Source organism: Zingiber officinale, chromosome 3B (genome assembly GCF_018446385.1).
Source record: "Zingiber officinale cultivar Zhangliang chromosome 3B, Zo_v1.1, whole genome shotgun sequence".
NCBI lineage: Eukaryota > Viridiplantae > Streptophyta > Magnoliopsida > Zingiberales > Zingiberaceae > Zingiber > Zingiber officinale.
In genome coordinates this window covers 112,285,574-112,310,383 of record NC_055991.1, presented here as the reverse complement: position 1 = coordinate 112,310,383, position 24,810 = coordinate 112,285,574, and the positions used below count along the sequence as shown (strand labels likewise).

At 36.6% G+C, this 24,810-nt stretch overlaps 3 protein-coding genes across 4 annotated transcripts; all 3 read left to right on the top strand.

Moving 5' to 3' along the window:
- Positions 1-3,817: 3,817 nt before the first annotated feature.
- Positions 3,818-5,812, top strand: LOC121967311 (probable N-acetyltransferase HLS1). Of its 2 annotated transcripts, XM_042517449.1 has the most exons (3): positions 3,822-4,273; positions 4,346-4,533; positions 4,618-5,812. In XM_042517449.1, exons 1-3 carry the CDS (start codon positions 4,049-4,051, stop codon positions 5,486-5,488), a joined length of 1,284 nt encoding a protein of 427 aa, XP_042373383.1. In that variant the 5' UTR covers positions 3,822-4,048; the 3' UTR covers positions 5,489-5,812. The 2 variants fall into 2 exon arrangements, with proteins under 2 accessions (XP_042373382.1, XP_042373383.1); XM_042517448.1 differs by having other exon boundaries at positions 3,818-4,533.
- Positions 5,813-10,659: 4,847 nt separating this feature from the next.
- On the top strand, positions 10,660-11,024 carry LOC121967310 (LYR motif-containing protein 4B-like). The gene has a single exon (XM_042517447.1). It carries the CDS (start codon positions 10,738-10,740, stop codon positions 11,008-11,010), a length of 273 nt encoding a protein of 90 aa, XP_042373381.1. The 5' UTR covers positions 10,660-10,737; the 3' UTR covers positions 11,011-11,024.
- An 8,259-nt stretch (positions 11,025-19,283) lies between these two features.
- LOC122055121 lies at positions 19,284-20,113 on the top strand. Its single transcript, XM_042616507.1, has 2 exons — positions 19,284-19,883; positions 19,972-20,113. Exons 1-2 carry the CDS (start codon positions 19,453-19,455, stop codon positions 20,111-20,113), a joined length of 573 nt encoding a protein of 190 aa, XP_042472441.1. The 5' UTR covers positions 19,284-19,452.
- The last annotated feature ends 4,697 nt before the right edge of the window (positions 20,114-24,810 follow it).

The window sequence follows — 24,810 nt, the reverse complement described above, 5'->3', positions numbered from 1 at the left end:
AGTTGAGCTCAAGCCAAAATTATTTGTATTTTCGAGTTCGAACTCAAATATCAATATTTTCATATTATTCGACTCAATTCGATTCGTTTGCACATCTAAAATCAACTATTGTTGAAGGATAAGTTAATTCAGTTGATTACTAAATTATGTTAGGACATGTAGAGAGCTAAGATGAATAGCTTCGTTCGCTTGTTCGATGATAATTTGTAGCGAATACTCGAAGTGAAGATCTTCTTAATGCTAACACCTTTAATTTTACTTAATATCTATCTCCTTGAGATGACTAATCTAAGGGTCCACTCCTGACTGACATATACACTATAAAAACCTCCTTCGAGGGGACGAAGTTTCATACAAGCGCAAGCACAAGAAATACAAATTAAAAACATAAACTAGGTTATAATGAAATCAAAAATAACTTTACAACATAAACCTTGCTTTGCTTGCTCTTTTTTTGTTTTGATTAGTCTCTTGATGCTTGGAAAGTGCAGCAACACTTGTTGCCCAAAACTCAAGATTTGGCGTTAACTCTTATCATTCAAAAATGTCTATGAAAACTCTTTTCTAGGGTTCTTCAACATCTCTCAATCAATTAGACTTACCCTTAATCGACTGCCACATAGGATATGCCCGTTCAAACCTACAAAACATCTCTTTTTCAAATATTTAATCAATTGGTGAGTCATACCAATCGATTCAGCAGCTTCTAATCAATTGCCCCAATAGATTCAGAAACTTTTTGTTCACAAGAGAGAGCACCTAATTAATTGTCCAATCGATTCTCAAACTTTCTGTTCTCTTGTGAAAAAAGTCTTAATCGATTGGAGAAGGTTTAATCTATTGTCTTAATCGATTCACAGCTTTTTTTTGCTCTCATGAAAATAGACCGATCGATTATCTCAATTGATTAAATTTCAACCTAATTGATTGACCAATTGATTCTTAACCTCACTGTGCCCTTGTAAAAACCTCTCAATTGATTGCCCTAGGGCCAATCGATTATCCTAATCGACTGCCCAACTCTAACTCACTTAATCCGAGTTTAGGGTTTTCTTACCCAACATCCGGTCAACCGTGATCTATTTGGACTTCCCGTTGCTTAGCATCTAGTCAACCTTAACCTGTCAGGATTTCTTCACCAAGTATTTGATCCTCCGTGACCCATTTAGACTTGTCTTTGCTAACTCTCATTGGACTTTCAATCACCAAGTGTCCGGTCAACCTTTGACCACTTGGACTTTCTCTTTGTCAACTTTCTATTGGACTTCCAATCACAAAGTGCAATCTTCGTTGACCCATTTGGATTTTCCTCTTATTTAATCTCCAGTTATGACTAATCACTTAGTAGACTTCCACCCCGTCTAATCTCAGTTAGGACTTCCCCCTATCTAACCGCAGTTAGGATTTTCCTCTGCAAACATGCGATCCTCCTTGACCCACTTCGACTTTCTTTTACCTAACCCTAGTTAGGACTAGCCACTCAGTAGATTTTTACCCTGCCTAACCTCAGTTAGGGTTTTCCCTTACCTAGCCATAGTTAGGACTTTCTTTTACCAACGTGTGGTCCTCCTTGATTCACTTGGACTTTTCTTTTCCTAACCCCAATTACAATTAGTTACTCGGTAGACTTTCACTCTGCCTAATCTTAATTAGGACTTTCCATTGGATAAGTATTTGGTCCTCCCTTAACCTACTTAACTTCTCTCATATATATTGTGAAATATCAAAACTTAAGTTCGAGCCAATTTAAATTTTGTTAAACTGGTCAACCTTTATCTGAGAACAATTGCACTAATAAATTATTTGATTTTATATTGATTTAAATTATTCGATTTTAATATTGGATGAATTTAGTTGGTAAAAAAATTAATTAGTTCAATTTTGGTTAGTTTGATTTGATTTTAATCGATACTCAGCTCTGCTCGATCCAAATGAATTTAGATAAATTTCAATATGGCTGAAGCCAATTAGAGAACTCGAGGAGGTGAAATGATTTTCTTTTAAAAACCATGGAAGCTAGTGTGAAAAATATCAATTTTTGTGAGAGACGTATTTTTTTATTTTTCAGCTTTTTTTTTTAAAATAAAACCACATTGATCTGGCTGTTTTAAGTTTGTTCACTTTACTCCATCATTTTTTAGCTAACTTTATTCTACTTCTGATATTTTCAAAAGGCATTACTGTCACATGACAATGACGCATTCAATACAGAAATTTTATGCATTGCAGAAACTAATTCTGTTACATAATTGTCGTTAATTGGGCAACTTTAAGCCATACATAATTGATACTATAACATAATTTCATTTATCAGACCTGTTCCCGAAGCTACAGGGCATCAAATTATTAATCAGATATTTTATTTGGACGACTTAAAAAAAAAAATTATGGGACTGAATCGATAATCTCTTTAATATACTAGTGATCATGCGTACGCATCGCATGTGTAATATAATACATTGAAATCACATTGACCCTTTATAATAAAATTATATTAATTAAAGTATTTTAGCATTAAAATACTAAAGTAAAGTCATTAGTAGAATCATTAAGGTAAAGTACCTTATTTTTGAATATTTGAATTATTTGAGTCTTTGAAAATCCGAATTGTTTGAGTTTTCGAGTGTCACCCTTACGGTTTCCTTATGAAAAAATTAACTTAATTTAATATTATATTTATCTTAGTAAAAAAACTAAGAAAAATATATGTTTTAATATTATCGACCTAAAATATTTATAAAAGTTTCTTTAATCATAATATTGTCAATTCTAAGATGTGAGATTAAATAAAACTATATTTTTTTTATATAAAATAATCAGAGAAAATTAATGATAAGAAAAATTCATAATAATATGTCGCAGCTGAGTTTTAAATTCTAGATCACTGATTGTTTCGCTTGTGAAATCACTGATAAACATTAAAATTATTTTTAATATGGATAGAAAAAAGAATATTAACGTAAATTTATTTTAGATTTCATCAAAGTTAGTAAAGAAGAGAGATTTTTAATAAAATAGTAAGATAGTAAGATAACATAAGTTAGTTGATCATTCAGTTAAAAAAAACAAGAGTTAATATTTGGTCATAAAATAAATAAATATTTATTTATAAAAATGCAAAATAACATAATTACCTAGCTCTATGAAATGATAGAATGACATAATTTCAAAACTATATAGTCTAAACACTAAGTGATGAAGTCAAAGCATGTTTACAATAGGATTCATTTGTCTCGTAATAATCTACGATTAAGGAGTTGGAATAGCCCAAGATGCTAAGGCATATAGCTAGACCTACTAAGGTCTGATTGAAAGGAAAAGGACTGAAAGAGGATATTGGGATCGGTACTCGGTCCTCAGGTGGAAGAGTGCTCAGGAGCGTACGGTGTTTGACACTCGAGTTCCGGAACGTGTATTGCTTTTTGCTTGGGACTGGGCTTAGAAACATATAGTGCTTGGCATCTAAGATTTGGACTAGAGACAAAGTAAAATGAGTTGGGCGAAGATTTAACTTGAAGGAGAATAATTTTAGGAAGAAGCGATGGACAATAAAGATGACCAATGATGACTAACATTAATTGTTATGGGAGGAGATGATCTTGAGACTGTTATCAAACAGACGATTGAGAAGGGAAATCATAGTGTCATAATTAATACGTTATGAATCGATGAAGACTATAACAGTGGGTGAGTAATTGAAGGGAAAAGGAGATTTTTTTTCTCACCAATATTTTCTTTTATTTCACAATAAATAAATAAATATATATATATATATATGGAAAAAAAATGAACAGACGGTGGGCCAAGACCGCCCAAGCACCGCCGCCATTTTCATTCTCGACGTCAGTCATTACTTCTCCTCCCTTGGCCTATAAATGGGATAAATGGCGACCGATGGAGATGCCGTAACACACGGTTTGCAAGCTCACCTCACTCTCACCTACGTGCGTTACCCATCCCTTCTTGTTCTCTTCCTTCACCTCCCGCAGACGACAAAAAATTTCAGCTTTGGATTACGTATCCAGCAGAGGAACCCCGCTCTGTCGAGATGGTGGTGGTGGTGGCGCCGGAGGAGGAGGAGGAGAGAGCCGCAGGACTGGCGGTGATGATCAGAGAGTATGAGGCAGGGCGCGACCGGGAAGCGGTGGAGAACTTAGAGCGGATGTGCGAGGTCGGGCCAAGCGGCGCCGACAGTAGCGGCATGTCCCTCTTCACCGACCTCCTCGGCGACCCTCTCTGCCGCGTCCGACACTCGCCGAACTTTCTCATGCTCGTCCGTCCTTCCCCTTCTTCTGTTTCCCCTGTTTTGCTCGTGTTTGTGATCGAGTTGCATTGGTCTGTACAGGTGGCGGAGATTGCGATTGGGCCGGAGAGCAGAGAAATAGTTGGCGTCATCCGCGGTTGCGTCAAATTTGTAACTTGCGGAACCAAGAAACCTCGTCGCGCCGCTGACGATCTCGACGGCGCTTCCCCTGTTTCCATTTATGCTAAGGTCGCCTACCTCCTAGGCCTCCGTGTCTCCCCCTTTCACCGGTAACGCTCACGCCTGTTGATCTCGTACGTGATTTAGAGTAGTTTAGGAACTAATTGACTGTGTTGATTGATTGATCGCGATAGGCGAAAGGGGATTGGGTTGAAATTGGTGCAGAGAATGGAAGAATGGTGCAAGGAGAAAGGTGCGGAATACGCGTACATGGCGACGGAAAAGGACAACGAGCCGTCGATCCAGTTATTCACGGGGCGGTGCGGGTATTCCAAGTTCCGCACACCGGCAATCCTTGTGCAACCCGTTTTCGCGCACCGCCTCCCACTCCCCGGCGCCTCCGTCGTCCTCCCCCTCCCCACCGCCGACGCGGAAGCGCTCTATCGCCGCCGGTTCGCTGGCATCGAGTTCTTCCCTCGCGACATCGACGCCGTGCTCCGTAATCCTCTTTCTCTCGGCACCTTCCTGGCCGTTCCCGGCGGCTGCGCTGCCGCCGCGAGGTGGCAGGGCGTGGAGGCTTTCCTCGCAGCCCCGCCGCCGGCGTGGGCGGTGGCGAGCGTGTGGAACTCCAAGGCACTATTCCGGCTGGAGGTACGTGGGGCGGCGAGGTGGCGACGGGCGCTTGCGCAGGCGACCCGCACCATTGACCGGGCCCTACCCTGGCTCCGCATCCCGTCCGTGCCGGACCTCTTTTCCCCCTTCGGGCTCTACCTCGTCTACGGCCTCGCCGGCGATGGCTCCGCGGCGCCATCACTGACGCGGGCACTCTTCCATCACGCGCACAACATGGCACGCGCCGACGCCGGCTGCCGCGTGGTAGCGGCGGAGGTGGCCGCGTGCGAGCCGCTCCGCCTCGGGATCCCTCACTGGCGCCGCCTCTCCTGCGCCGAGGACCTCTGGTGCGTCAAGCGACTCGCCGGAGAGTACGGCGAAGGCGGAGCTCTCGGCGACTGGACCAAAGCGCCGCCGCCGGCGTCCATCTTCGTAGACCCCCGGGAATTCTAATCCCATAACGTAACGGTGGACCCAGAACACGGGGGATATCCGTTATGTAAAGCGACCCGAAACGACCTTTTACATAACGCTTTTTTTTAATATATTCTCTCTTTAGATTATGATTGCAACGGTTGGGAAGGGGAGAGAAAGATACACATTCCATGGAAATGAAAAGAAAGATCACAAAAGAAAGATTTGAAAGAAATACAACTTGTCCTTTTGTAATCTAATGTGAGGCGTTGAGGAGATGTAATCTTCTTTTTTTCTCCTTCCCTTTTTAATCATCAACTTTTGACAAGGGATTTGGGTACATGATGTCTACATATCTTATGGCCTCTTTTTGGATTAGGAATATAATCTCTTTGTTCTTTGTTCTTTGTTCTTTGTTCCCCTCTCTTTCTAGTTCCTAATGGTTTCTTGGTCCTTTGGAATTGAGGTCGAAATTTCTCCATTTTATCGTTGAGATTGATGTTGCACTTATATCTTTGCAATTTTTTAAAAAAGAAAATTAAAATGTTACCTAAAATAATTTTTATACCATAGGGGGGAAAAAGTTGGCACCTCCTCAATAGAGATTTTAGCATGTGCCTATGCTTGAAAAATATCTCAAAAAACACTAAGCAATAAACAGATGATCATAACAATAAAGGGCCCTGATTAAGATATTGTAGATATCCACAAATAGTCAAGTTCATTAAAATCTATCAATCAATTTTTATCAAATAAAGTTATACAAAGCTATATTATTACACTTATATAAACTATTGGAATTTAATAAGCATCAAACTAATTATGCGAAAGGAAACAAATTCATGAGCAAAGTTTAACGTCTCGATTATTTAAAATTAATTATCACCCTTTTTTTCATATTTAGCTCCATCTCACAATGTCATTTTGCCCGATAAAACATATACCATACCTAGAAATAATAATAGTAAATTGATTCGATGAAAATTAAAGAATAATCTATAGATAATTTTTCATAATATATCTGTTGACGCCACTTTAGAGTTACCTTGTCATTATCGTTTTGTTCTATTCATCATTCTCTTATTGCATTCTGGTTAATGAAGGATGCTTTCAAAAGATACCTCTAACTTTTAGATTTTTTTAATTTTCTATTTTATCCCTCTTGCTAGCCATGTGATATTACATTCAAATAATAACACCATTGTAGTATTGAATTTCAAAAAATATCACTATCGTTGTGTTATATTTTAAAAATAAGTACTAGCATAAACCTAAAATTAACATCATTGTATCAGAAATATTTTATTTTGATTATGAATTTTTCCTTATTAAGTGACACATAATTATTAAGATTTTATTTATATATATTTTTTAAATGTACATAATTAATTAAATACTTACCAATATCATATATTTTAATATGGTATGATTATTTTATCATATCTTTTAATATGACATGATTATTTAATCATAAATTAGCATAATATTAAAAATTGATTCAATGATGGTAAAGAGTCCTATAAATAATAATCTTGAAAATATATACTTTTTTTAAAAATAACATCATCTGTAGGAGAGGTTTGGAGTGTTTAGAAGGTTCTAAAGCATTAAACATGCATCAAAAGGAGTGTCAAGTGATTTTCAAATATCGGAGGTAATAATTAATTTATTTTTCCATATTCAATTATCATATTTATTTAAAAATAAGTATGATTTATTATTTCTAATAGTTAGTATTAGAACAATTTTTACTTTGGTCTTGTTATAATTATCAATTAAGCAAATTTTTTATGTAATTTTCTATTTCTATTTTTTTTTAAATGAAAAAATAGAATTTAAAATTTGGAAAATTTGCATGTATAAATTCAGTTTAAAAAAAGTCATAATTTAGAATTTTGAAAATTTTACATGCACAAAATTCAGATTAAAAAATATATATATCCTTCCAAGATTATAAATATTGATTTTCTTAGAATAAATTTACAAAATTATGAATATTAATTTTCTTAGTATAAATTTACATATGATATATTTTTTTATTATACATGTGGTTTAATGTTACATTTGAAAGTTTTACATGTAAATTAAGTAGAATTTTTGGTTAATGAAGATTCATTATTTGAATAATGGAGTCTAAATAGCAATTATAAGATGACATAAGAAGACACCAAAAGAGTTATTCATAGACTAGTCTTGTTGATGGTCATGCCTTAGGCTAACGCCTAGGCCATTAGTCGGCTTGGCAATGTTGTTCTGTCTAAGAACGTTGGTTTTTAAAGAGATTTTGTCCTATCAATCTTTCATGGGAGCACTCTTGGAAAGTGTTGATTGTGTTTCCTAAATAATTATGTTTCATATCTGTATCGGTTTGTCACTACCGGATACCTGTTACATGTTTGTTTTAACTTATCTGTTTTGCATTTCATGTTAGTACCCACCTGATTATATATGCTTATAAGAGTAGTGACATAATCATGCCTTATTATGTTCAGGACCTAGGTTTTTATACCATATTTGTCTTGTGTACCTAAACCATTGATTGGATCTATTTATCCTATGGTACATATTATGTAGAGATGGGCAGGATCAGAATATTTCCATGCTTAGTGTCATGCACTATCTCGCATGATTATATTGCATGCTATGCGATAGTCGGCTCCATTATTGTCAAACACATCGCTAGTTACATAGATCTGCACACACCACCACTCATGGGTTAGTGGTATGTCAGGCAGGGTGTGTGGCAGTTCTGCTGTTAGGCTCCGCTGGTCCGGTAACTCAGCGTGGTAGCCGGCAAACTGTTCTGCTCTGTTAGGCTCCGCTGGTCTAGTGACGCAGCGTGGTAGTCGGCAGACAGTTTTGCTCTATTTGGCTCCGTTGGTCCGCTCATGGGTAGTGTGACGCAATGTGGTAGCCGACATGGATCCCTCCTCTAGACTAGCTCAAGGAGATAAGAGCATTGAGCTCCTCCACTTATGATTTGGGGTAAGGAGGATAAGTGTACTCCGACAGCATCCCGTCCACTCGGTCATTCAGGAGCAGTGATGGCAGAATGCACGGTTGTCATACCCCTACCCACTCGGTCTCACCATCGTGCGTGAGACGACTGACTGGCAGTAGGGGTGACCAAGACATGTCATTGGCATCATACGCATTAATGCATTTATTACTTGTGTTTGCTGTACTTATTTGCTGTATATTTGGTGGATGCATATGTTTGGCATGCATACAGGATTTATGATACTCTCGGTCAGATGACCTTGTTATCTCTATACCAGGTCCTGGTTAGTACAGTTTTTCTCCTGTTTATTTCAGTTTGCATTTATCATTCCTATATCAGGAGACTGTACACATAATTATTGCTATTAGTTATTTCTTACTATGCATGTCAATAGTTACCCGCTGAGGAGTTGACTCACCCCGTTGATATTACTATTTCAGGTTGAGGTTGTCCAGAGAGTTCTAATCGTTAGTCCCCCTGCAGATCGCGAGGATATTTATTTGGTCATTTGGTTTTTCTTATGATGTTATATAGACTACGTTTTAGACTTGTACTAGTTTTGTTCTATGGATTACTGTATGGTCTTTTATTTGTCGATGAGTTTTCTTTTTATATTTATTTGGATATGTTCTACTACATGTCTGCCTGGACGGCAGAAGAAGTGAGTTGATTTTATTTTCGTCATTGTGATTTGTGTTTTATGGGTGTAGTTGAGTAGGATATAAGTTTTGAGCTTTATGGGTGTAGTTGAGTAGGATTTTTGATATGGTTTTCCTTATCGTTGTTTTAGTGGATTGTGATACTAAACTGCATGGTATGTTATTATATTTTATTGTTATTGTTCCAGTCGTGTTGGCGGAGGTATATGTGGCCCTGAGGGCATTGTAGGAAGTTTCATATTGTCACCCGTACAGGGGAGATGTTGCCCAAATTTCTTATGACAGGGACTACTTGGGGCATGACAAATTAATACACAAAAATAATATGTATTTTTCAATTCTTCAATTGAAGAAGATAAAATACAAACATAGTCATAAAATTACAATTCGAACATCAAAATAAATTTTATTCTATCTAGCAGATTGGACAACAAAAATATTTAAACTATTTACTCATTCATACCCTAAAGTACAAATCCTAAACATTTTGGGCATCAAAGCGCTTAAATTAATTATATTATTTAGTTTATTGATAATTAATACCTAAAACTAGCATATATCTTTCAATTTTTTAATTGATGAAGATAAAATACAAATACACTCATAAAATGTAATTTAAACATCAAAACTAATTTTATTCGAGCCAGCGGAATGGGCAACATCAATAATTAAATAAGTTACCTATTCATATCCTAAAGTAGAATTCTACATATTTTGGACATCAAAGTGCTTAAATTGAGTAAGTACATTACTTAGTTTATTGATAATCACTACAAAATTTGCGCATATCTCACATTTCTTGAATTGAAGAAGATGCAATACAAATTCATTTATAAAATTGCACTGCAGACACCTAAACCTAATTTAATTGAACTTCAACCTCACAAAATCGAAAACACCCATGAACTAAAACTTTATTTTTTTCACAAAGGAATAATAAATTAGTCGAAATCTAGGACACATAAATTTTACTTACCGATGATTCAAGGGGTTAAGATGGTTTAGTCAGGTTCTGCCACCTCTTTGATTTTTGCCTTTAACGTTGATGGAGATGGTTTAAGGACGAAGTTGGGGAGTGCGTCGCTGATGGCCGAAGGCGGAGTGCATCGTTGAGTTTTGGAGTCGCGGAGAAGGAGTGCATCGCTAAGGTTTGGAGTCGCGAAGTGATGCATCAGACATTGGGAGAGAAAGGAGCAGTTGTGCGTTTTAAATTCAAACGAGGGCAATATGATAATTTTATCAGAGTTAGAGAGCTGAAACAGATAAACTAGTTTGGTCAGGTATTAAAAACAAATTTATACTGATACGAAAACTAAATGTAAATGTTTAAGTTTGCATGGAGATTTAAAGGTAATTTCCGGTTAATATAATCATACTTTTATTTATTTAAAATGAAAAATATTAACCATCAACAAATTTAAAAAAGGAAAAAATCAAGGGTATTTTGGGTAAACAGGAAGAAAAAATTTGCATTGTTTGAAAAACTTTAGATTAGAGGGTGTGATTTGAAATACTGCCAAGAAAAAAGATATTTAATTTCCATTTTTGGATAATTCCAGCCATATCCGCCCGATTATTCTCTAGAGGAGCATTCCTAGGGTTTTGTGTTCTGCTTCAATCCGGCGACGATGGTTTTGGCTCCTTCGCGGGTGGAGGTGCTCTCGCTGTTCCGCTCGCTCCTCCGCACGGCGAGCAAGTTCGCAGACTACAACATACGAGAATACGCTAAGAGGCGGACGATTGACGGGTTCCGCGACAACCGCGGACTTTCTGACCCGTCTTCGGTCGCCTTGGCCTTCGCCGACGGGAAGTCTCAGTTCGAGGTCGTGAAGAGGCAGGTGACTGTTTACTCTCTCTACGCCCCCAAAGTAAAGAGCGTCATGGAGGTGACGAGCCTGTGATGTACCTAGTTCGAAGGTACGGCTTTTATGCTGGGTAATCTAGGGTTATTGTTCGATATGAATGAGCAACACAATGGACAATGGTATAGCCGACTGCTTTAAAGATGAGCGTTGTGCATTGTATACTCCTATAATCCCCATCTAATGCTATGTTAGAGTATCACTCAAGTCGGAATAATACAAATTCAATATCGTGGCATGCCGTCACTCAACACACTTTACATATATCCAAGATCAACTTAAATGGGTTTTAATGTTATAATGTCCTTCCACTTAATTATTTTATCTTCAAATATAAGTTTATAGCAATTGTAAAGTCAATTGACTTACCATTTATAGAAACAAGTTGTAAAAACAAACATCTGTCTCGACTAACAATTATATCCTCTTGATACCAAGATGAGCATTCTGCATTGTATAAAAGCATTAGTTTTTGTAGCACTCTACAGAGATTAATTTTATAATTTTTAAGATTTGCATTATATAATGCTCCTAGGGCATCTGGTATAGGAATTGATTTCTCCATATGCCATTAATATATCTCAATTAATGACTGAGAGTTAGATATAGATTGACACAACTAAAATTGGAACAGGCATATGCGTAAGATATGTATATATCTTGGCTTCACCAACTCTAGGATCTCTTCTATTTGCTATATTTGTTGTTCTAATTGATGCATTTGCATTTCCTATCAGTGCTCTTTTTAGTGTTTCATTTTCTTTCCAAGAGTAAAGTCAAAATTAAAAGATAAATCATAGGAAGATTTTTTTTATGTCTCGGTTAGTACCATTTGTTGCCACTTCAATTCTCTTCCTCTCTTTTTATTGTTTCATCTCCTCCTTATGACTTATATTTGACAGAGGACAAAATGAAAAGTATGTGTCATGGGAAGAGAATCCTCTTGTCTTAGGTATAATTGGTATTAGTTAAGACTAACCCTATCTCTATTGGTATTCGTGAAATTATGCCGGCATAGGTGGCCCAATAACATTTATTGCATTGGATAAGTATCTATATTGGTCGTTGGTGGGAATTATTTTGTCAAACAATACAGATTGACACTTGAAAGTATGGCTAAAATTATATTTCATATAATTCATTTTTGGATCTACGTATCATAAATTAAAGTTTTTTCACTACAATTCAACCTTCTAATTTAATCTAGGTACACTTTTATCAATTATGAAACTATTTTTATATCAAAATAGTCAATACAGAACAATGAAAGAATTGATTTTGGTAAGATAGTTGACATTGTTTCAGAGGCATAATTTGCATCATTTAACACAAAGGAATCTTGCTTTAAGTTTTAATAAAAAAACTAGGCTAAAATTAACGTTTCCTTGGAGCAAGAATAGGTCTTTTTGAAATGTCACATACGCTAAAGGTCTTCAAAATTTGAGTTTCACCTCTTTGTGCATAATGGTGAAACTAAACCTTAAAATTTTCCTCGATTTTTCGTATTCCTAGTGATGGGAAATTAAGGAGCTTCCTTTATCTGCTAATCTCTCAATTTATTTAGAATGCATAAGCAAAATTTATGACTCTTGCAAGTCTTTGTTAGAAGCCCTATTAAGTAAAGAACTGTTCCCCTGTCATAAAATGGTGCCAAAATTGGTTTTGTTGAAATAACTTCAGTGATTATGATCGTGATATTGGAAATTCCAAACTAGATAATATATTTTTTTAAAAAAAATCCTGTGAACAAACACAAATTAAATAAGATGGCTAGTATCTTGTGTAGTTTGGACATGGAAACAAGTTTATGTTTTATTGCATCCTTATCAAGATTGCAATTCACAACTTGGGTTTCATTATTCGACAGCTCAAATTGGGCTAGATGATTCAGCTCCCAAGTAGGATATAAACTCGTTTGGTATTTTACAAATCTATGATCTGATCTTATTTTTTATTAATTTTTTAAGCATTGTTTTAAGAACCCTTGCATAAGCGCATAAACTTTATGATGTGAAACAGACAAGTATCCTTTTATGGTTACTTAATTAGACAGTTAAACTAATCTGTATCTTTTTTAAATTCCTAATCTTGTTCAAGTTAATATTTTTCTAAATTAAGCTACAACAAGAAAATTTTATATACTGCTTAGCTAACTATGTAAATTTTCTTTTTTATGCACTGCGTCAGTTGGATACATGATTGCTAAGTGATATCTGTTTCGAATATTGGTTAAATTTTGTATTAAAAATTCCGTTTGAAAATATGAATTGCTGATAGTGAATAATTCAAGTAGTAAATGATAGATTTGGTATTTTTTATATTGATTTGACTATTGTTAGTGATAGCTTTGCATAGATTTCAATAGAGTGGTAATAAAATTTATATTGTTGAACCCAAATAGTTGGGAGAAACATGTTATTTGTGTTTTTATTTACCTGTGAGGCTATAAGTTTAACTAAGGTTGGTTTCAAGAATTGAAGACTGCATATGCACCTGCATATTTGTTTGTATACTTCATTTTGCAATGGCTCGATTGCTTGCTATTCGCTTACATATTTGAGACCTTGCTTTTGAGTACGATCTTGATCTTGGCATACTGCTAATGGAATATGGTTGCATTATATTTACATACATTTTAAATCTTGTCACAAAAGAACATCTTTATGTCATGCCATCTTAGATGATCATTGATTATGGGAGCTCTTTTTAAACATCTACGAAAGTATATTTTCTTTTACAAAAATTGTGCTAATCTCCATGAGAACTTGGGTGTAGTGTTAAATAGGCAAGAGTTCTCACACCATAGGTTAGATAAGAACAAATATGATAGGAAAACTAATAATCTAAGATTTGGAACATGGAATATAGGAACTCTCACTGGTAAATCAATGGAGGTAGTAGATATGATGATTAGGAGAAAAATTAATATTTTATGTGTACAAGAGACAAAATGGACAGGTGAGAAGGCAAAGATGATAGAGAACTCGGGTTTTAAGTTATGGTACACTGGAAAAAGTAAAACAAGAAATGGAGTGGGTATTATTGTAGATAGTTTGTTAAAGGATGAAGTTGTAGGAGTAGTTAGAAAAGGGGATAGAATTATAACTCTTAAGATAATAGTGGCGAAAGAAACTATGAACATAATTAGCGTATATGCACCACAAGTAGGATTAGATGAAGCTACCAAATTAAGGTTTTGGGAGGACTTAGATGAAATATTACAAAATATTCCACCAAATGAAAGGATTTTAATAGGAGGTGATCTAAATGGCCATATCGGAGTGAAAAATGAGGAATATGAGAGTACATGGGAGTTATGGGTTTGGAACGAGAAATGAGGAAGGGAAAACTATATTAGATTTTGCGATAGCATATGACCTTATATTAGCTAATACATTTTTTAAGAAAAGAGAAGAACACTTAGTCACATTCAAAAGTGGGAATAATAAATCGTAAATTGACTTTCTTATGGTTAGGAAGAAGGATAGAAAGATTTGTAAAGATTGCAAAGTCATCCCTGGAGAAAACTTAACTACCCAACATAGGGTAGTAGTGTTGGATATACGCCTCAAACATAGTATCAATAGAAAGAAAATATATACGATTTTTAGAATTAAGTGGTGGAAGTTAAAGGATGGGAAGCAACATATATTTAAGGAGAAGGTAGAAGTACAAACATTAAGTGAAATATACGATGACTCTAATACAACATGGGATAAGATGGTATCAAAGTTGAAAATAGTAGCTAAGAGTGTATTCGGTGAGTCAAAGGCATGTCTAAGTAAAGAATCTTGGTGGTGGAATGTGAAAGTACAAGAGAAAGTGAAGGAAAAACGAATAGCTTATAAGGAATTATATATTTGTAAGAACGAGGAAAACTTAAAAAAATATACAATAGCCAAGAAAGAAGCTAAGAAAATAGTGAGTGAAGCAAAAAATGACACTTTTGAACGGTTATATCAAAAATTGGATATAAAAGAAGGGGAAAGAGACATTTATAAAATAGCTAAAGTGAGAGAAAGAAAAACAAGAGATCTTAGCCAAATAAAATGTATTAAAGATGAATGTAATAGGGTATTAGTAAACGATGGAGAAATAAAAGAACAGTGGAAGAGATATTTTCATCAACTTTTTAATGAAAGTTTAGGTGACCAACTTAACTTAGGTAATTTAATTAGGTCAAATGAGCATAGAAATTTTAATTTTTATCGTAGAATTCAAACTTCAGAAGTAAAACAAACTTTAAATGAGATGCACAATGGAAAAGCCGTTGGACCAGATGATATTCCGATAGAGGTATGGAAGTGCTTAGGGAAACAAGGTATTGAATGACTTACAAAATTATTTAACATGATATTGAAAACGAAAAAAATGTCTGATCAATGGAGGATAAGTACTCTAGTTCCCTTATATAAGAATAAGGGAGACGTACAAAATTGTGCAAACTATAGGGGTATTAAACTAATGAGTCATACTATGAAACTTTGGGAAAAAGTAATAGAAAAAAGATTAAGGAAGGAGACCACAGTGACAGAAAATCAATTTGGGTTCATGCCTGGAAGGTCGACAATAGAAGCTATACATCTTCTTAGACAATTAATTGAAAAATATCGGGAGCAAAAACAAGATCTACACATGGTATTCATTGACTTAGAAAAAGCTTATGATAGAGTCCCAAGAGAAATTATATGGAGAATTTTAGAAAAGAGAGGTGTTAGCGTAACATATATTGAACTAATTAAGGATATGTATGAGGATGTAACGACCAAAGTAAAGACTTCAGGCGGAGTAACTGAAGCATTTCCAATAAAGATAGGGTTACATCAAGGATCAGCCCTAAGTCCCTATCTTTTTACACTAATTATGGATGAACTCACTGCGCACATTCAAGACACAGTACCGTGGTGCATGTTGTTTGCAGATGATATTATTTTGGTAGATGAGACACGTGAAGGAGTAAATGCTAAGCTAGAATCTTGGAGGGAAACACTAGAAGGGAAAGGTTTTAAGCTTAGTAGATTAAAGACAGAATATATGGAATTTAAGTTTAGTAATATTAGAAGTAATGAAACAATTGTTAAGATAGGAGAGGACGAGTTGCCCGGAATCGAGAGATTTAAATATTTAGGATCATTTTTACAAAATGATGGAGGGATTAAGAGAGATGTCTTACATAGAATACAAGCAGGATGGGTGAAATGGAGGGGAGTGTCGGGTGTTTTATGTGACCGTAAAGTACCTCTTAAACTTAAAGGTAAGTTCTATAAAATCGCAGTTAGACCTGTTATGTTATATGGAGCTGAATGTTGGGCTACGACTCGAGCACATGAGCATAAGATGAGAGTTGCAGAGATGAGGATGTTAAGGTGGATGTGTGGACATACGAGGATGGACAAAATAAGAAATGAGAGCATTAGAGAGAAAGTAGGAGTTGCATCTATTGAGGAAAAACTCAGAGAGACACGTTTAAGATGGTACGGACATGTACTTAGACGACCAATAAATGCTCCAGTTAGGCGATGTGAAACTATGATAAACATGCATATAAAACGAGGAAGAGGAAGACCAAAAAAGACTTGGTTAGCAACAATAAAACAAGATAAAATTTATTTAAATATAGATGATGATATAATAGGAGATAGAGCTCAATGGCGTAAAAGGATTCATACAGCCGACCCCACTTAGTGGGAAAAGGCTTGGTTGTTGTTGTTGTTGTGTACAAAAATTGTGCTAATCTCAGTGTTCTAAAAATCGGCCTAGGCATCGATTAGCTGCATCGAAAACATACTAGTCGGCCAGCCTAGGCAGCCTTAGCGCCTAAGTGGGATTAGGTGGCCCTAGGTGTCGACTAATCGGTCGAATTGTCCTGGGAAATAGTGCAGGATTTTTATTTTTTTTAGTTTGGGTTATTTAAAGCCCAATTAAAAAAAAACTGAAATGTAATTTTTTTTTTGTGTTGGACTTAAGTTTTATAAGCTCTAAATTTTGGTCCAATAAAAAAAGAAATATGTTGGATGTCAAAATGTTGAATAATCTAGCATTTGTCCAATTTAATGCTAGATTGTTGAACAAACAAAAAAGAGAGAAAAAGGAAAGTCGATGTTCTTCTTGTAAAAGATAGTTCAAATGCACAAGGTTGGATTATGGATGGTGGATGGTGGGGAAGATGATAAAGTTAACCAGATTCCGGGATTACTTGGCAAATGGTTGATGAAGCAACGGGAGCAGATGAAAATTTACAACCCGAATAAGCTCTAAAGTGAGAGAACTTCACGATGATGATTTTGCATCTAAAGAAAAAGAGGAGGATTACATGATGATATTGAGTTTGTGTTCGATCAATAATAAGTTGTTAAAAATTATGAAGAAGAAGTAGAATAATTATATAATATTTTATTAGTTGTGTAATTTTGCCGTCATTTTAAATTTAATGTTATTGTGTTGGAGTTATAGAATGTGATTTATTATGTAATTTATGTTGATACCATGGAATCTGTCTAGCGGCACCTAGTCTCCGCCTAGGCGCGCTAGGTGTTAGTCTGACGCTCGACTAGCGCCTAGCGAATTTTAGAACCTGGGCTAATCTTATAGAAGTTGCTCTTTGCTACTATAAAAAAAATGGAATACTAATAGTTAAATGACATTGTTTATATATCTCTCAAATAACCCTTTTTTCACGCTTTATGTTAATTGTAGGATCATGAATTTTAAAATCTAAGACAGTACAATGTTTGGATCTTTAATAAAATGGAGGGCCAACACTCTTCCATATTTCTTGCCCAAATCATGTACCAAGATATTCCTTAGCTGTCAGAATTTATCAATTAACTGTAACTTTCATTGACAGTTAAGCATCTCTACTTTCAAAGTGCAAACACTCTAAACTTGCAGCATGACTGGATGTAGTTCTAGATTGTAACTTTGACATTTCATCGACTTCATAATTGAGGATTTTTTTTTTTTTTGGCAGGTTTTATCCGATCATTTTCTTTGATGGCATCGCTTACCAGTAACTGCCATAGCAAACCCACTATTGGTGCACCTTGAGTTAGAACTTAAATATATGCTATACATGCGATAAACAGTTGTGATTTCTTTCTCTATTCACATAGTCTTTTGTTGGATAGATTTAATAATGTTTTATCAGTGTACTGTCCTTTTTGTTCCTTGGCACTTTCTGTGTTTTCAAATGCCCCTTCGTTAAATGGGTGGGAGATGTTTTGTGTTATTTGATAATCTTGATCGACTTGACAAGAAACAATGAAAAAATAGAGTAGATATCAAAGTTATGGAATAACAAGATCTAAAGTATAAAAAAAATCATTCTGCATAGTCTGGAATTCTTGCAAGTTGGGAAACACGATTATGCTAAGATGGTGCCGCAGGCTTTCATATCATAACTATAGAGATTGTGACATGATCTGACTGAGAAGTACCTCGGTTGAGACGTTGGCATCGTTTCTTCATTCTCAATCTATTTTCAAAATGCAGCCCTAAATTAGTAGTCTATTGGAGAAGTCAAATGTCTCTGGCTTGCCAATTTAGATGAGCTTGCGATGGTAATAAACGAACTAACAAATGAGCTTGCTATGGCCATACTGTGTCCCTAGCGCATAGCTGAGTCGATCATCAGATGGTAGCAAGGGTAGATTTTCGATGAAGTCCTGAAAATATCTTTCCATGTGGTGGCTTATTTCAGTTTTTTAATTTATTCTATTCCAATGGTACGAGACAGTTGTGTTGTGGTGGAGCCATTAGTATGATGATTTTTTTTTTCTACGGAATCAAATTGTCATCATTCGAAAAGGCTAAGCTACCATATGCCTGATTGAATTACATGGCTTGATTGCCATGGTTTTATTCATCTCATCGCCTACGAGCAATTACACTTGTATAAACCTATATATGCTCCCAACACTTAAACAACAAACCTCTTATTATGGTTTTAACGGTTAAGCTTTATGGTTTCACAATAATTTACACAATTATTACTTCAATTGAAACGATGCAAGTAGATTGATCAGATAACGTGGGTTTGATGGAGAAATATTATGGAAAATGTGTAGGGTATTAGTGCCATTTGATATATTACTATAGATTTATCTGTTATAATAACATCATTTTTATTATTTTTGAGGTACTATAAAATTAACTATATAGAAAGGATCCAAAAACACCTCATGGTACTTGCGACTTTTTTTCAAGAAATTTTAAATGGATAGAGTTAAATCATATAGGTACGTTAGGTTAGATAGAGTTAAAATTTTCCATTTCCTTTTTTTTCAGAAAGAAAAACCTTATCTTCTACCAGGCATGATTATTATGCCATAAATATATGGCCTAGTCAATTTCAATTTTTTTTAAATTTAATTTAACTTTTTTAACGTTCATACAAGGTTATTCCCGAAACGGAAAAAATCTAAACGGAATCATGACGGGATTATATATACGCTTATCTTTACCTGAATCGAAAACTAACTGATGCATCGCAGCCTTCCTTCTTGCACAGCCCCCAACGCCCTCTGCTTTAAATTTAAGCCTTCGAGTCCGAGTTGCACCGGCGACGACACGATGGCGATCTGTTGGGAGGAGATGGAGATCACTCGAATGCGGCGGAAGATCATGAAGGAGGCTAGGAGGTCGATGCCGGAGCTCGGCGCCGGCCGAGTCATGTACTTGGTCAGGGCCTTCGAGAGGCTCCTCTCCCTTTCGCAGCAGATCAAGACGGCCGGCGTCGGCGTCGGCGTCGGAGCCGGGAAGAAGAAGGGCATGCTGACGCTGACGACGATGGACCTCGTGAATTGGGCTCTGTTTCAATCGCCAGAAGAAATCTTCAGCGAGGAGGACTACGACTATCCCTTCTCCCCTGTTTCCCCTGAACTTGAGTCCCACGAAGCAAATTTTGCTGCAAGGTTTGATTTTTATCGTAATTTTCGAGAGATTTGATCGAATTTGTATCAAAAATCTTATTAATTACTTCTCTTTTTTTTTTTTTTTCAGATTTAGCTTTGCGAGTGTTGGTGAATCTGATGCAGCAGAAAGGAAGACTGGTTTATCAAAAAAGCGCTGGATCAAAAAGCTGAAGGTGAGGAAGCAGAAGACATTCAAAAAGAGAATTGAGGTACTAAACAAATCAATATAGTTTTGTTTGATTATGTTATTTACTGGGAGATCATGTTCCACTTCACCTTCCGATTTCATCTTAACAATTTAACAAATATTCATTTTCTTTCACGTTTTCTTCTATTTATTAACAAGTTTTCTTTGGTAGAAGAGAGGAGGATTGAAAGAAGAGCACTCCAATAATAAAATAAGTGAGCTGCTTTTGGAGGAGCTCAAGGATCTCATTCATTCTTATATACAAGTATCTGAGGTTTGACATCTATTAATTCCTCTCTATAAATTGCATACTATCACACAGAAAACCTTAATGAAGGATAAATTTCAAGATATTTGATCACCAACTTGAGCATTTATCTATTTTCAAGCTTTTGATTCATTTTGGTTTATCCCATATTGTAAACAGATGAAGCTATACTTTCTGAAAAGATCTCGAATGGCCTGTGGCTTGGCGCGCATGAATTCGAACTGGAGGAGACTCAACCTTAGCGGTGTATTATCGCAATGTTCATTCAACCGCGACCACAACATTCCACTTGCCACTGCTGATGATGAGAAGACCAACTCTGTGCAACCTGATTTGAACACCAAACTCGCTTCCTGCAAGGAAGACTCATCTGATAAACCTAACAATGCCTCATCGTGTAACCCTGAATCCGATCATGCTACATCTTCGCGTAAATCTAACAAATGGATCTACTATATCAAAGGAGGATATCATAGGTTTGTCAGCAAACTCAACAAGATCAAATTCAAACCCTCAAGATGGAGTTGTTGCTGCACATGTGGTAAAGAGAGGTACCCATGAGTAATTGTAATGCAGAAATGAATCAATCTCTCATATTCAACCACAAAGAAACTCGAAGAAACACAATGCTCCTGCTATTCCATCAAACCGGCTTGTGAGATTGAATCAGTTACTTGCTTAGTTTTAAGTCTCATCACTCTTCTGCTCTATCCAAGACAAGTAGCTTGCTTGAGATAGTTAATGGCTTACTCTTTGTAGGAGAGTACCAAAACTAGAGTAAGTTAGTAAAGTGAGAGAGCATGTAAATTCTCTATGATTTGCCAAAATCTATCATCATTCGAGCAGTTTTGGAAGGCTTAAACCTGTTTGTTAACCTTCTTCTAGAAGATTGGTTCACGTAAATGCTAGTGCTAGAACCATCACCATTCTTTGTTCTTCCAAGAACAAACCGACTAGAGTCAAAGTGGTTACAGGCCAAACAAAAACAATTTTAGGTGGTGTTTGATGCCTGTATATAGTGAATGGATTTGTGGCTGAATCATGTAATAATTTGATTTATTACCTTAACTTTGCAACTATATGGATGTCAAATGATGTGCATTAATTGTAGTCTAGCATATTGATCCTATCTGAGAGCTGTAGAGATGGCGCACTGTTTGACTGAAGCAAGACTTTTTCCTTTTTGGTGAAGCTTTCTTGCGATCCTGCGCACATGCCGACGATCCAACAGAGAGTTAGTGACCAAAGACTATGGAAGAGGATCCCTGTCAAGGCTCTCCGACACTCAAGTTAATATAGTCTTGGACAGAGGAATCAAGAACAGAGAGGTGCTCGCTCGAGAATAGAGCTCAAATGATGTAGATTGCGTACCTTGCCAAAAGAGAGGATCCCTTTCTATACCACCTCTCATAACTTCTGTGATCATGAGGTGGCATCATGTATAGGAGTTTGTTAGTTTGTTGTGTAATAAGTATTTGAGAAATCTTTTATCTACCCATAGATGTACCTCTTTTGTCATTTCTGGCTTAGACCTTTGATAAAGCTGTTACAAGAGTATGGTGCCATAAATGGTTGCCCAATAGGAAACATGATAGCTTCTGAAGGAGGTTCTAAAGGAATATTCCCCGACAACTCGGATAGGTTATTAAAATGTTGTCTGCTGCTTGTTTACTGAATATATCTCGGCCGACTAACAAGGCTAACCGTCCTTATGCTTATCCTTGCATTGAGCTGTTCTGTTATGTATTGAATGTTGTCATAAATCCGATCAGAGATTCATATGATACGTTAAGCATGCTAGAAATATGCTTAGGTAACACTCTGACAAACTGCAGGTATTGAAGATTCATTCAACAATAAGTATGCAACTAAGTTTCTTAACTCCGGTCGGTCTTATGACCGACTGTACATGAAGTGCCTTATGAGGTTAACCTCCTCGAATATGACCGACCTTATCCGTTCGAACATATATGGAAAGATTTGGGTCGGATGTACACGGAGAGATTTATGATGCTGACTGCTTTAGGCTCGGCCGGTCTTTCATCCAGTCTGACACACATAGAGATTTATGATGCCGACTACTTTAGGCCCGATCAGTCTTTCATCCGGTCGGGCGCACATAGAGCTTTATGATGATGAGTGCTTTAAGCATGACCGGTATGTAAACCGGACAGGTGTACATATAGATTTATGATGTTGAGTGCTTTAGGCCCGGTCGGTCTTTCATCTGGTCGGGCGTATATAGAGATTTATGATGTTGAGTGCTTTAGGTCTGGCTGATCTTTTATCCGATTAGGCGTACATAGAGATTTATGATGTTGAGTGCTTTAGGCCCGGTCGGTATTTCATCATGACCGATTAGCCCTTTCCCATATGGCTTGTTATTCAATTAAGCTAGACCCAAGAGCCTTAATGTTGGGCCACTCACGAAGCTAACTAGGAAGTATGCTCCTATCCCGACTTTTACTGTCACGTCGTCCTAATTTTGACTGTCATGCCACCTTAATTTTGACCGCCATATCACCTTAACTTTGTTTGCCTATTACACACCGTATCACATATGATTCTATTTCTTTCCCTCAATATTTCGATTCAAGAAATGGCGATCTATGAGTTTTATGTTCACTTTTTCTCTCATCCAACATTAGGAATGTTATGCTTCCTTTGCCTCTATATTTGTTACTTGTTATGTGTTTACTAAAAAGAACGACTTTTTACTAAAAGGAGCGGCCACGTTTCTTTACTTACCCAAAAGAGCACCCTAGTTTTAAAACTATCAAAACGAATACAAAAAATAGTATTATTCCCTTCCTACCCCTCCCGCCAACTTTTTAAATCCCCCTCTCTCGCAGTTTTTCAATGCTTCCCCTCTTTCTAGGATTAAAAAGGGTCTGATATGTTCCCATATTAGGCCCACCGTTGGGCCTGATATGATCCCATATCAGGCCCACGGTGGACCTGATATGGTCCAATATCAGGCCAGCATGAGACTGATATTTTCTATATCAGGTCCACACTGGGCCTAATATTTTCCCATATCAGGCCCATGCATTGAAAAATAGCATGGGATTTAGGAGGTTGGTGGGAGTGGTAGGAAGAGAATAATACTTTTTTCTGTACTCCTTTTGGTAGTTTTAAAACTAGGGTGCTTCTTTTGGTAAATAAGGAAACATTGTCGCTCTTTTTTGGTAAAAAGTCATAAAAAGAATAATTCATTATAATTGAAAAAAATATATGATATGGGTTATAATAAGTCTGCTCCTCGAAATGGAGGACAAGGATGAGAAGAAGCAGGGGCATAGTTGGTCGAAAATATGTAGGGTAAAGGCCGACCGAATAAAGGGATCTCTGATTGCGCTCAGTTGAGCAAAGTCTAATCGAACTTAAAGACACTTAGCCTTATATATCTTTTAGTGTATTACAGACTGAGTGAAGGTCGAGCAAGCACCAATGTGTTTATATGCGCTCAGTCGAGCAAAACTCGACCGAACTTAAAGGCACTTAGCCTTATATAGCTTATATTATATTATCGGCCGAGTAAAGGCTGAGAGAACGCAAGTGTGCTTATATGCGCTCGGCCGAGCAAAGCTCGACTTAGCTTACAGGCACTTAGCTTTATATAGCTTTTAGTGTACTATTGGCCGAGTGAAGGCTGAGTGAGCACAAATGTGCTTATATGCGCTCGGTCGGGCAAAGCCAACCGAGCTTACAGGTACTTAACCTTATATATCTTATAGTATACTATCGGTCGAGTGAAGGCTGAGTGAACGCAAGTGTGCTTATATGCGCTTGGCCGAGTGAACACAAGTGTGCTTATATGAGCTCGACTGAGCAAAGTCCGACCGAGCTTAAAGGCACTTAGACTTATATAGAGTATAGTATATTACCGGCCGAGTGAAGGCTGAATGAACACAATTGTGCTTATATGTGCTTGGCCTGGCAAAGCTCGATTGAATTTATAGTCACTTAGCCTTATATAGCTTTTAGTGTACTACTGGCTGAGTGAAGGTTGAACGAGCACAAGTGTGTTTATATGCGCTCGGCTTGGCAAAGCCCGACCGAGCTTACAGGCACTTAGCCTTATATAGCTTTTCGTGTACTACCGGTCGAGTGAAGGCTAAGTGACCACAAGTGTGCTTATATGCGCTCAGTCGGGTAAAGCCCGACTGAGCTTAAAGGTACTTAGCTTTATATAGCTTGCAGTATATTTCCAACTGAGTGAAGGCTAAGCGAGCACAAGTATGCCCATATGCGTTCAGATGAACAAACCCCGGTCGAAGCTTAAAGGCACTCAACCTTATAAATCTTATAGTATATTATTGGTCGAAACATGCTCAACAGAAGATATTCTTAATATATATACGACCAGCTTGAATGACCGATTGAGACATATTTAACAGAAGATAGCGTATAAGTAGTGAACAACTTTATGACAGCTTGGCAAATTTGATGGAAAATATTCTCTAAAAATT